Source organism: Hylobates moloch, unplaced genomic scaffold (assembly GCF_009828535.3).
Source record: "Hylobates moloch isolate HMO894 unplaced genomic scaffold, HMol_V3 SCAFFOLD_17, whole genome shotgun sequence".
NCBI lineage: Eukaryota > Metazoa > Chordata > Mammalia > Primates > Hylobatidae > Hylobates > Hylobates moloch.
Genome location: NW_026652292.1, coordinates 81970001 through 81982382, shown reverse-complemented (window position 1 = coordinate 81982382; position 12382 = coordinate 81970001). Strand labels below are relative to the sequence as shown.

The window sequence follows — 12382 nt, the reverse complement described above, 5'->3', positions numbered from 1 at the left end:
ATCCAGGCACAGCCCAGGGGCTGTTTGCCAGATGACCCCTGAAGGCCATCATCCCCAGAACATGTGACCTCGGGACGCCGTGTCTGCGTGTGAGCATGTACATGAGTGCATGTCTAGGTGCGTGCGTGTGTGCGTCTAACAGTCCTACCAGAACAGACGCTGCCCAGCTCGGTGTGGGCTGGGCTGGCCTGGCCGGCCCCGAGAGCCCAGCCCTAGGTTCTGACACCTGCAAGGTGGGAAGGACCTTGACCACCCACCTGCCCCAGGTGCTCACCCAGGTCCCGCCCTTCACAGATCCCGTGTCCACGCCAGGAGCCTACGTGGACTGACAGGTAGGTGGACAGACGGACGGACGGATGGACAGACAGCCTTGCCTTCCTTCCTTCCTCGGTCCACTCCTTTCTCCTGGGATCCAGGGTTGGGGTCAGAGCTCCCTGTGGTGGTCATTAAGCCCCTCACACGGCACCTGCCGAGGTTTGCAGCAATGACGTTTAATACTTCTGGAATGATTAGGAATTTGAGAACAGACCGTGGGCGGCTATGCTGACCAGGGCTCCGGATGTGGAAGCTGGGCCCTGCCTCCTTGCAGGGGACTCTGCCCAGCTGGAAGGGGCAGGCAGCTCGGCAGGCCCTGACCGGCAAGCGGGCAGTGCCAGGCAGCCCAGAGGCAGCTGGAGCTTCCAGAATGGCACAGCAGTGGGCCTGTGGAGAGGCTGGCATCAACTGAAGGAGAACTGGAGGGCTGACACGCGTGGCTGGCGGGCAGGCAGGCCAAGGAGCAGAGGGCACGGGCCTACGAGAGGGCGGGGCGGCCCAGCCGCCGGCAGTGGGGCCCGAAGCCTCTGTCGCCGTCGGTGCCACTCTGCAGGCTGTAGTGGTCGTCCGCGTCACTGCTGCTGCCAACACTGTCCAGCTCACCAGGGCCAAACTCCATGCCCTCTATGTCCACTTCTGGGGAGAACAGAGTGGGGGTGGGGTCAGGCCACTCCGAGGGTGCCAGCCCATTTCTCCCTTTTCTGGAAGCAGAAGCTCTGGGCAGAGGGGCAGAAGTGCAGAGGGCGCTGTCTGGGCCCTGGGGCAGCAGACGCCAGGAGGGCTGTGGCTAAGAACCCAGCCTCAGAAGCACCAGTCCTCAGCGGGCCACACGGCCTCTGCATCCCACCCTCCCTGTCCAGTCCCTTTGCACTTAGACAAACACACACTCCAGTGCAGCAGGGAGCTGGGAGGGCTCTCCCCAACCCCAGCACCAGGCACCTCCTCTCCACCCAGGGAGCTGCACCACTGCGCACCCGGAGGCCCAGGTGAGGCTGCCCCATGCCCCACCTTGCTCTGAGTCGTCCGTGGACACAGCAGAGCCCGTGCTATCTGTGCGCACGCGCTCCACGCTCTGCACCGACAGCTGCTCCAGGCGCCGCTTCAGGAAGCGATGCTCCTGCTGCAGCTGCTCCTTGATGCTCAGTGCCCGGCGGTCCTGCTCCTCAAGTTTCTGGGGGCAAGGGGGGCTGTGAGCCCACAGCGGGAAGGGGAGTCCCCTCTTCCCCCTGGCCAGGCACCGGGGCACCCAGGCCTGGGCCCGGGAGTTTCCCCCTTCCCTGACAAGACCTAGCCAGGCTACGGGCCACAGGGTGCCCAGTCTCCGCCGGCCCCACAGCCTGACGTGGGTCCCTCCCTGTCCCAGCCAGGCGGTCACAGTCAGATGCCACCTCCCAGCCCTGTGGTTTCCGTCTACGGCCCAGCTCTAATACCCGCAGCCACCAGGCAGCCTTGGCCAAGCTGAGCCACGTGTGGTAGCGGGTCAGTGCTACCCGATCTTTGGCTGACACCGTCTCCAGGACAATCCTGCTTACAGCGGGTCTCCTCACACACTCCCAGCCCTGCCCGCCCCCATGGGGCTGTGGCCTATGCCATGCCTGTCCCTGCAACACCTGCACCCTGCCCTCTCTAAACCTTCCTGTGGGCCCCACTGAGACAATGCTTGCTCTGTGAGGGCCCCCAGGGCTCTGGTTGTGCCCCTCTCAAAGCTCCTGCCACCCCAGCCTGGAGGTGGCCATGCCTATGCAGGCAGAGGAGGCCCTCAGAGCAGACAGAGATTTGCCCTGGTTGGTCCAAATGTCACAAGGCCCCCAAACCAACAGGGCTGTCAAAAGTCCTTTGGGGGGCTGCCCCAGGGAATGTCTCCCTGAGCCCAGACCCACTGCCAGCTCCCGCTGCCCCAACCTCCACCCTGGCACCCCCACCAGGCTGCCTCCTTTTAGTCTGCCTTCTGATGGCACCCAGGAAACCCTGGCCCCCTCTCTCCTTCCAGCAGCTGCCTCTTCACAGCCCAGGGCCCCAGAGAGCAATCTGTCCCCCGACCTCCTCCTCTCCATCCCAGCCTATGCTGCAATGCACCTTCTTATGCCATCAGCACCCAACAAACCCGACACAAGCCACGGAACAGCCTCGACCCCTTGGCAGCTCCTGTTGCTGCTCCTCCACCCTGGCAAAACCCACCAGGCCCCCGACACACACCCGCCAGATGGCTCCCCACCCACCTTCAGGCCCTCTGATCCAAGGGCTGCCCAGGGTCCCCTGTGAGCACACCCCCAGGGCATGCAGGAACACTGAGGCAGCCAGACAGGGCAGGGTGGAGAGCAAGGCCCACTCACCTTGATGTGCACCTTGGCCCGCTTCAGGAGGCTCAGCGTGGTGTGGCGGGTGCTGTCGGGGCCCAGGGGCACCAGTTGCTTGAGCTGCTCAAGGTACAGCCTGAGTTTGGCTCGTCTGAAAGAGCCAGAGACAGAACCATCAGGCTGGGGTGGGGGAGGGCAGGAAGCAGTTCGCAGGGCCCTGCACAGACCCACCCCCACCATCCACTGCTGCAGATGTGCTGAGGGTCCCTCTCTGAGGATCCCCTCCTGGCCTGGCTGGGAACCCCCGCCCCCCGCCCCCAGGAGGAGCCCAACACCCATAGCCCCCAGACACCCGGCAGAAGCACCCAGCGCACCATGGCCTGCAAAGCCTCAGTGCATCCCTGCCAGGCACTGCCTAGGAGCCCCAGCTCGCTCCCCTGCCATCCCCCATCCCCGCCCTGGAGTCCACATGCAGGGAGGGGTGGGGTGAGGCGGGGGGGTGCTGCTCAGGCTGCACCCGGAGATCTGGAGGGACCCAGACAAGATTCACGTCTCTCCACCTCATGGTGCAGAACGTGCTGTCACTTTTGTGACCATGGAAACACGATCAGCCTAGGTCGAGGGAAGGCCCTTCCAACCCAAGTTTCATATCCCCTTGGAAACTGCCTCATGCCAGATTCTGTCCCCGTATCCACAGATGAATCCACTTTCCACAAACTGGAGCCATGACACCCAGTGGTGCTTGCTTGCTTATTCACACTCAAGGGTACTTGCTCACATGCCACAATCCTCCAGGACACATTCATCGGGCACCTCAGGGGAGGGGCCCTGGCTTCATCCTAGGCCTGCCCCTGTGGAAACACCGCCTTCCCTGCTGGCCTGCTTGTCTGCGGGGGAGGCTGGTGGAGCTCACGGGGTGCAGGGAGCCCAGCTCACCCAGAGGCATCAACTCGGCCTGGGACCCTGGCCAGGTCCACATGCACCTGCCTGGCAGTGCAGGGCACCCGGAGGTTTTGTCACTGCCACGTTCAACCACAGACTCACCCATCCCATGCAGGCCACAGAGGCTGCTTCCAAATATAGGACACTTTGCTTTGGGTAAATCCTTACGAGTGGAATGACCAGGTCAAGGGGTAGGAATATTTTTTTGTCTTTTGAAAACCTGCCGCCCAACTGCCCTGCCACAGCGGATGCCTACACACGTGACTTTCCCCACGTGGTGCCAACACTGACCACCCCAGCCTTGGCATGTCTGCTCCTGCCGTTCCCAAGCCCAGCAAATCTTGTCCCCCTAGAAGTAACGTCGGCAGAGACAGCCATTTCCTCTGGACAGAGGAGGAGCCTGAAGAAGGAGGGGGCTGCTGGGTGCAGCGGTAACAGCCCCACCAGTCAGGAGGTCTGCCTGGAGGTGGCCTGAACAGGGCCAAGATCCTCAACATCTCCCACGCTGTCTCCCCGTGCACAGGTGGAGGGAAAGGGGTCTCAGGCTGCCGCTCTGTGACTACCCCAGTGCCTGGAAGCTCAGCCTCCCCACCTCCAACAGGAGTGAGCGCCCTGCCACCCCCCACCCCAGGAACTGTGTAGGCAAGAGGCCACAGCGTGCTCTCTCTGCTCAAGGAGGGGTCCTTTCCCGAGGCACGTCGCCACTGTACTGCAGCCACCACTGGGACTAGGTTTGTAAGTGGGGACGTTGCCAGGGGCCTCCTTCCCTGGTCCACTCTAGCAAATGACTTTCCATCACACCATGTAATTACATCAGCACTACGTGACCTCTGCAGAACAATTTAAAAATGCAAATCAACAAAAAGGAAAAGAAATTAAAAGTACCCCCAAATTCCACCACCCCAAAACAACCTCATTATCATTTCAGTGTGTTACACATGCACATCATGAATGTTAAGTGAAAAATTAGAATACGGAACCACATAGGTGACAAGTGACCCAATTTTGTTTAAAAAATAAAAGAGCAGACGCACACAAGAGACGACAGAATAAAACAAGGCACAGGGAGCGTGCGTCTCCAGGCGATGCACCTGGCGATTTTATTTCTTTAGCTTTGTGCTTTTCTGTATTTTCCAGGTTTTCTATGCTAAAACAAAAAACAAAAAAAAACACACATTGCTGTGACAATCAGAGAAAGACATGTTTGCACAAGAAAGAAAAACACAGCTAAGAGACAAATAACAAGTAGAAAAATCTTTGCAATACATATAAAAGACAAATGGTTAGTATTTGTGGTATTTTGAGCTCATACACATCAAAAATTAAAAGCAGAATGCCTCGATGTCACAACGGGTGAAGGACACAAACGGGCTGCAGGACACGAGGGCCAACCTAACCTAACGCCCGGCTCCATCTCACCAGAGCTAGGAAATGCACACACAAACAAGGAGGTACAACTTGCACCCTCCGACGGGCTGACGTGAGAAGGGATGGCTCCTGTGCCAGCCAACTCGAGGGGTCGCTGATGGTTTGCTGGTGGGAGAGCAAAAGGGGACACAGGTCTGAAGGGCCATCGGCACAGTTATCACTGACCGCCAACCAGCATCTCTACTTCTAGGGCCTTGGTCCTACAAAACTATCCCCCCAGATCCACAAAGGTCTGCGCTCACCAAGGCATATCGCAGGACCGTCCGGAAGTCCCTGTGTAAACCAGAGGGTCATCACTAAGAACACTGGTGGCACAGCCAAGTGTCCTGTGCAGTCATCAGGGATGAGGAGGTGGAGGAGTGTGCCCTGACGCAGGCGGACAGGACTTACGTACGTGGTGTCGGGTGAAAGATCAAGTGAGGAAATGGAGAACAAGGTCCCCTCCTTATCCAAGTCTCATCGGCAATGTTAGTGCCCGCGGGGAGCAGTGGAGGATGTGGCTCAGCCTCCGAGTGCCTGGGATGCGGTCTCTGGGGTGGGGTGCAGGGGAGGTCCGTGAACAGACCGCTTTAGAAATCACGGAACACCTTTCTCGAGAGACAAACAGAAGCCATCTGACCACACACACGCACTGTCCAAAACCCGGTAACAGGCCCACCTGGCCCAGGAGGGTGGGCGCCAGGGCTGGAGGCCACAGAAATTCCTGCCCTGGGCAGCGGCAGTGGCCTGGAGCCAACTCTACCAGTGGCTGGTTGTGGGACCCCAAGAAGATCCCCACCCACCCCTCTGAGCCATGAAGCCCCTCGGCACTGGGCTCCTGCTGAGCCCTCCCCTCCTGAAGCTGCTGCAGTGCCCCGGGCCCCCTGCCAGCACCCCACGGCTGTCCCTGGGCATCCAAAGGGCTTTTAAAATCTCCACTTCCTGAAGGAACCCTGTGTGGATTCAGGAGGCAGAACCCGCCTGCAGGACTAGCGCGTTGGGCTGGTATCAACAGCAGCCCCACCTCTGATGCAGCACTTCCAGCTCCCCCAAAAACTCCCATGCCCAGAGTGGGACTCAGGGCACCAAGAGGGCATGGCTCCATGCCAGCGTCCCGGCCAACCAGAGAGCCTGGCTGCCGCTGACGGGGAGCTGGGGGTGGCCCAGGAGCAAGCGTGACTCCTACTCCCTCTGTCTGCGTTTTCTAGATGTTGCCAACAGAACTTCCCGAGGTATGTGAAAGCCGTGTGAGGCTGCATCAGCACATGAGGCTGGGCTGCAGGGGGCTCCTGGGGACCTCCTGGACATGCTTGGGGGAATGTGGTGCAGGGACTCAGCTGAGGACTCTGGACTGGCCTTTGGGATAGGCCCTGCCATCCAGGGGCTGCCAAGGGCCAGGAAAGAAAGCTGGGACCTTCTCCCAAAACACACTAAGACCAGAGCCTGGAGTGGGGCCAGTGAGGTCAGCAGCTAAGAAGGCGAGGCCTCCACGGTCCCCAGGACCCTGGGGTTGGCAACGGCCTCAGACCTGCTGGAGCTGCCTCTCTACAAAGGGAGGAGGAGCAGGGCTGGGCAGGCTTGGCTCAGAGCACCCACAAGGGGAAGTCCCACAGGCCCTGCCCAGTCCCCAGTAAGGGGACACCTCTGGACAAAGCGACGTCCAGGGCCTGCCTCCCGGGGATGGCTGGGTGGCCCAGCCAGGGCCTTCCTTCCTTTCTCAAGACAGCACGCAGCCCTTCCTGCAGCCAAGAGCAGCTGGCATCAGGTAGGCTGTGATCCAGGGCCCCAAGCTCCAGGCCTGTAGGTGCTTGGGGCTGTCCACATCCGCCTCTTGGCCAGCCAGAGACAGAGACCCCCTGCACTGCGGTGGGGGAGTCCACAGAGACACGCTGGCTGCCCACCCATCCCTCCTCTGTGTCTCAAGAAGGCCCCATGAGGCCCTGGCTAAATGCAGCCTCTGGGAGGAGAGGACAGAGGGCAAAGCCAGGTCAAAGGGCAGCTGCAGGGGTCCCCTGTCCTCCCCAAGGGCTGCCACGCCCTTGCCACCCACCCTCCCCCAATGTCACTGCCCCTTAGTCTGTCCCCACTGGGGGGCTGTCCTCCCAGGGACCGCCTCCAGGAAGCCTTCCCTGAACACCCCCACGTGCCTGCCCCGGCTCCTGGGTCCTGGTCAAGGCTAGGCTGGTCTCCTTAAGCCTGGAACAACTCCAGGCCTGCCTGGTTCTCTTGGGCCCTGTACCTGCCCCCACCTCTGTGGCCTCTAGGGAACCCCCTGAAACACACATGACCTGTCCAGGAAGTGCAGTTCCTCAGAGAACACTGCGTTCTGTCCCTGCCCAGCTGCCCGCCCCAGCCAGCAGCCTGAATCCCAGGAGAACGGAAGTTGGTGCTGCTGTGGGGGTAGACACGGAGGGGAGGTGGAGAACTGGCTGAGCACCAAATCTTTCTAGAGCCGACTGTGGGGGGCGCTCAACCAGCACGCAGACCTGCCCCACCAGGAAAGGAGGAAAGAGCTGACCCATTTCACAGACAGGGTCCCAAGTCAGGAGACAGCGATGGCCCAGCATCCCTCAGGGGACTCTTCCTGGTCCTGGCATGGGGGCTTCTGCCTCTAGGGATGCCTCTGCACTCACCCAGGCTCCTGCTGCCAGCCCCTAGGCCCCCGAGCTCACCTGCACCTCATCCCCACCAGCAGAGCTGGGCCTGCAGCCCTAGCTGCCTCCGGCTGTCACCAGGGGGAATGAACACCCCGCAGCTTTACTTGAGAGCTCGCCTGAATCCTGCCCTGGGCCGGAGCTTCCCACGAGGCCAAGGACTGGCTGCCCTCCATCTGCCCCTCGGACAAGACTCTAGCATGGCTCCTCGGAAGGCAGACCCCAGAATGCACAGGGCAGAGAGCCAAACCCTCCTGATTGGAGACCACTGTCCTGAAAGCTAAGGGCCCTGACTGTCACACAGCACAAGGGGCCCTGCTCCATGTCTCTGACCCCCCACCTGGATGAGCTCCGGAAAGCAGGGCCTGGGCCTCCTGCCATCTCCTGCCTCTAGCACAGAGTGCCTAATACACACCTCAGCCTTCTCTTCCAAGCCTGACCATTCCCAAGACAAGGACACAGCCTGGCAGCACAGTTGGCCATGCCCGGGACAGGGGCAGGCAGAGTGCAACACGCACCCTCAGTAGAAGGGTGGGCCAGGTGGCGGGCTCATGTGGGGGACTGCGGGGTCACTTACCTGTGCTTTTCTAGCTCGTTGTGTGAAGACCTGTTTAGAAAGACAGAAAGACAGAGCTCACTCGGCTGCCTGACCACCAGGGCACAGAGAGCAGCGCCCTCCTCGGGGGCCAGGACCTGCAGACAGTGGCTGGCTGTGTCTGGGTCCCGGAATGGCCCGGAACAGTGAGGGCTGGGGCAGGTGAGCAGCTGCCCACCCAGGGTGGGGGGAACCACGTGCTAAGGGTGGGCGCTGGTTGTAAGCTTTGGGTACTCCGTGCTGGGGGAGCCCCAGCTCACGCCCTGGAGTTCTCCACGGGTCAGGGACTTGGTTTGGGGAGAAGCAGCGGCAGGAGCCAGCCTTGCTCACAGGGAGGCCCAGAGCTGCAGGCAGGTCCAGGGCGCCCAGGGCCACCAGCCCACCTAGCAAGGCCCGTGGGGAATCTGGCTGACAGGAGGACCCAGACCCCCTTCCAGAGGGATGGGGGAGGCCCAGGGAGCAGCAGCAGGTCCTGGCGCTGACCCCCACCAGCCACCTGCCTTCCCTGCTTCCCAATCCCTAAGGCCAGCTGTGTCCTTGGAGCCAAAGCAGCCTAGCACCCGGGACAAACAGCAGGTGGAGACGGAGACCAGAGACCAGGCCCTCAGGACGCGGATGGTCCTGTCCTGACACCACCACTCTGTCGGGCTCACACACCTGCGTGATCACAGCCCACCTTACCAATGGGGACCAGGGACACAGCAGCGTCAGCCAGGTCAGCCCATGAGGCGGCTTCTGAGATGTAGGATGCTTCCCAGGCCAGTAGGCACAGGGGGACACTGAGGCCAGCCCCTCCCACTTCCTTCAAGGGCTGTGTGCTAGCAGGATGGGCCGCCCTGGAGGCCCGGGCTCAGCCTCTCTGGGGACAGTGGCCCCACCTGCTGCTCACCTGTCTTGCCCATTCAGATGCGGGCACGCAATTCCGAGCACCACAGTGTGTGCCACGGCATCTGCCTGGAGGATAACGAGGCAGGAAGACCTCGCTCCCAGCTCCAGGCCACCTTCCCAGTCCAGGCAGGACCCCACAGGCCAGTCAGGGCTCCCAGGCCTCCCAGGATGCTGCTGCACAGGTGAGCAGAGCACTCAGACCACCTTGGGCACCTCCAGACTCAGCCCTGAGGCCTCTCCCTGCCCTCAGGACCTGGCTCCTTCCTGAAGCTTCTTGCTGACCACTGCCTGCTTCAGGAACTTGGGATCTGGCGTCTCCTGTCCCAACCACTCAGGCCAAGGGCCTGCCCCTCCCACCCACTGCACCAACAGGCCCTGGGCCTCCCTATGTAGCCTCACCAGAGCCTCCAAACCCAGGTCTCAGGGTCCGGGAGGGCCTGCTGGTCACATGGGCTGGACAAGGAGCCTCAGAATCACTGCCAGGGCCTGCCAGGGCCAGCCAGGGCCGACCAGAGCCAGCAGAGGCCACAGCCATATGCTCCTCACTGGCCTCACAGAGATGGGCCCCTGCGCCAGCGTTTCTGCTTCCCCAGAACAGGCAGGCCGCAGGAATGAGCCGTACTCTCTGTCCTCAGCCCAAACTGCAGCCTGGCCACATGGGTCTGTAGTCAACAGGGAGATTGGGGTCAGCAGGTACCCTTCAACGTAAAAGCCTACCTGTCTACCCCTTGAAGGGTGGCCTGGGGCTGGACTCCACCCTGGAGGCAGGGGGCCCTCCTCCTGCAGCCAGGGCCCCTCCTGCAGCTCCTCCTGGGCCCAGAGACCCTTGGGGTCCATTGAGGCGGATGTTTGCGACATGTGTCCCGGGAGCACTCTAACCCTCAGGAAAGGTGGGACCCGTCCCCGCTGAGGCCGGGCCAAGTGCGTTCCCAGCATTCCCGTGACCCCAGGAGACAAGCACACTTCCCACAGAATGGAACCCCTGCAGGCTGGCCCCAGTGCCCTGCCGCCTCCCTCAACCCTGACACTGTCCTCCGGCCCCACTCCCTACTCCTTGCCCCAGCCTCACTGTGCCATGTCCCCTCCCTCACCTTGGCAGAGCATGGAAGCCTCAAAGGTGGGGACAAGTCAGGGGCTCGGAGATCCTCTGGCCTCCTGCTCTGCCCAGCTACGTGTCTGGGCTGGCTGAGGAAACCTCCAGGGCAGTGCTGCCCACCCCAAGGAAGGGGCCAAGCCACCAGCCCTGGGCTGCCTCAGGCCCCGGGGGAGCGGGGCTCGGCCCAGAGGAGCCAGGGGGAGATGCACGAGAGCTGGGGAGCCCTCTGTCTCCCTCACCAGTGCCCCCATGGTCTCTGTCCCAGCAGAATGTGGACAGCTAGGACCCCATCTCAGGAACAGGCATCATCAGAGGTGGGTGAGTGGCAGGCAAGTAACCAAATCTCTCCTTGCCTCATTTTCCTTGGCCATAGAGATAAAAATCACATCGCCTCTCTGAGCCTGGGGTGAAGATGAACTGGCTGTGTGTGTGAAACGCTCAGCACAGAGGCAGGGTTCGGGCAGCCTTGGCCAGGACGCTGGTTGTCAGCTTTGGGTACTCCATGCTGGGGGAGCCCCAGCTCACGCCCCAGAGTTCTCCACGGGTCAGGGACTTGGTTTGGTGAGAAGCAGCAGCGGGGGAGGGACTTGCTCACTGAGGAGGCCTGAGGCAATGGTCCCCTCGTCACACTCCTGTCCTTCCCCAAACTGTCCCCAATAGGGGACCAGGGGCTGGGACTCACGGACGGGTCCCAGCCAGGGCAGCTGGAGACTCAACCAATTCCTCGCCTGGCTCAGGATGCCACAGAAATGGGTCCCTGAACCAGCCTTTCTGATTCCCCAGAACAGGCAGACCACAGGAATGAGCATGTCCTGGGGCTCTGAAGCCCCCTACAAATGCAGCTCGCAGTCTGCTCACACGGAAGGGCCGGGCCAAGGTGGGCCCAGACAGGGCCAGGTGTGCTATGGTCCTCACAGCAGCCAGGAGGGTGGAAATCCCCGGGGGGGGGGGGCCGGCCTAGGGTCCTCACTCCCCACGCGGGGGACCTGCACGCACCCCAGCTTCAGGGCTTCTGCTGCCTGAACACGAGGTCAAGGTATGGAGGGCGCAGCTGGCACCAGGAGTAACTTCATGGGGCCCCTGCCCTGCAGCCTGCCCCCTCCTCCCGCCCCCTTAAAAGGCCTCTGTATTAAAAAAGAGGACCCCCACACTGGTGGCAGGAGTTTCGCTGTGTCAGGAGGCTGGGCAGGAGCGGTGGGCACCCTAAAAGGAGTGGGGGCACAGGACAGCGCCTCCATTCGCCTTCTCTGTCTAGGCTCCTGGGGGTAGGGGGAGGTCGCCGAGCAGCAGAGTTCGGCCGGCAGAGCCAGTCGAAAGGAGGCCGCCCACCCACCCGCGGAGAGAAGGGGTTAGGGCCGGCAGCCCCCCGAGACCCTGGCTGAGCCTGTTTCCCCAGACTCACGGGGCACCGGCCAGCGCACGCTGACAACTTTTCTACCGCCTGGAAAAGTCCAGAACAACTCGGGGGCGGGGAGCGGGCGCGAGAGCGGACCCCGGCGGCGGGCGCTGTACGCGTGGCACTGTTTACGCGAACGGCCCGGGAGGCGCGGCCGCGGGAAGATGGCGACGGCGAGGGCGGGGCCGGCCGGGCGGGGCTGCGGCCGCGGCCTGCGCGCCTCCTCCTCCAGGCTGGCCGCCGGGGCGCGCGGCGGCGGCGCTGAGGGCCGCGGGCCGGGAATCGGGGCCCGGGGAGCACGCTCCGGGCGGGGGCGGGGGTTCGGACCCGGGCCGGGCGGGGTCGGGAGCGGGGGGCGGTACCTGTTGTTCGGGGCCTTGCGCACCAGGCCGGCCGCCTTTGTTTTCTCCCTGGCGAAGTCGCCGTCGAAGGGCAGCACCGAGGCGTAGCCGTGCTCGGCCTCTGCGGACACACGGCGCAGTCAGCGGCCCCCGCCCGGCCCGGCCCCGCCGCCCGCCCACCGCCGCGGGCGCACAATGGGGCGCGAGCGCTACCTCGATCCCTGCGCTCCAGGTACTCGGCCGCCTCCAACAGGATCAGCAGGGAGTTCAGCTCCATCCTCCCGCCCGCGCCCGTCCGCCCCGGGACGGCGGCGGCCGCTGCCCGGCCCGCTCCGGCCGGCTCCGCTCGCCGCCCGCCCCGCGCGCCCGGCCGCCGCACTTCCAGACTCCGCGGACTCCGGCGCTCGGCCGCCACCCTCCGCCTCAGGCCCTCAAATTGACACATAAGGGA

General features: G+C 62.8%; 1 protein-coding gene across 1 annotated transcript; it reads right to left on the bottom strand.

Annotated features, from left to right (window-relative positions):
- Positions 1 to 471: 471 nt before the first annotated feature.
- MXD4 (MAX dimerization protein 4) lies at positions 472 to 12342 on the bottom strand. Its single transcript, XM_032135806.2, has 6 exons — positions 12145 to 12342; positions 11953 to 12052; positions 8193 to 8222; positions 2649 to 2763; positions 1324 to 1486; positions 472 to 951 (listed from the first exon to the last, which is right to left on the bottom strand). The coding sequence occupies exons 1-6, from the start codon at positions 12206 to 12208 to the stop codon at positions 794 to 796; spliced, it is 630 nt and encodes a 209-aa protein (XP_031991697.1). The 5' UTR covers positions 12209 to 12342; the 3' UTR covers positions 472 to 793.
- Between the last annotated feature and the right edge of the window lie 40 nt (positions 12343 to 12382).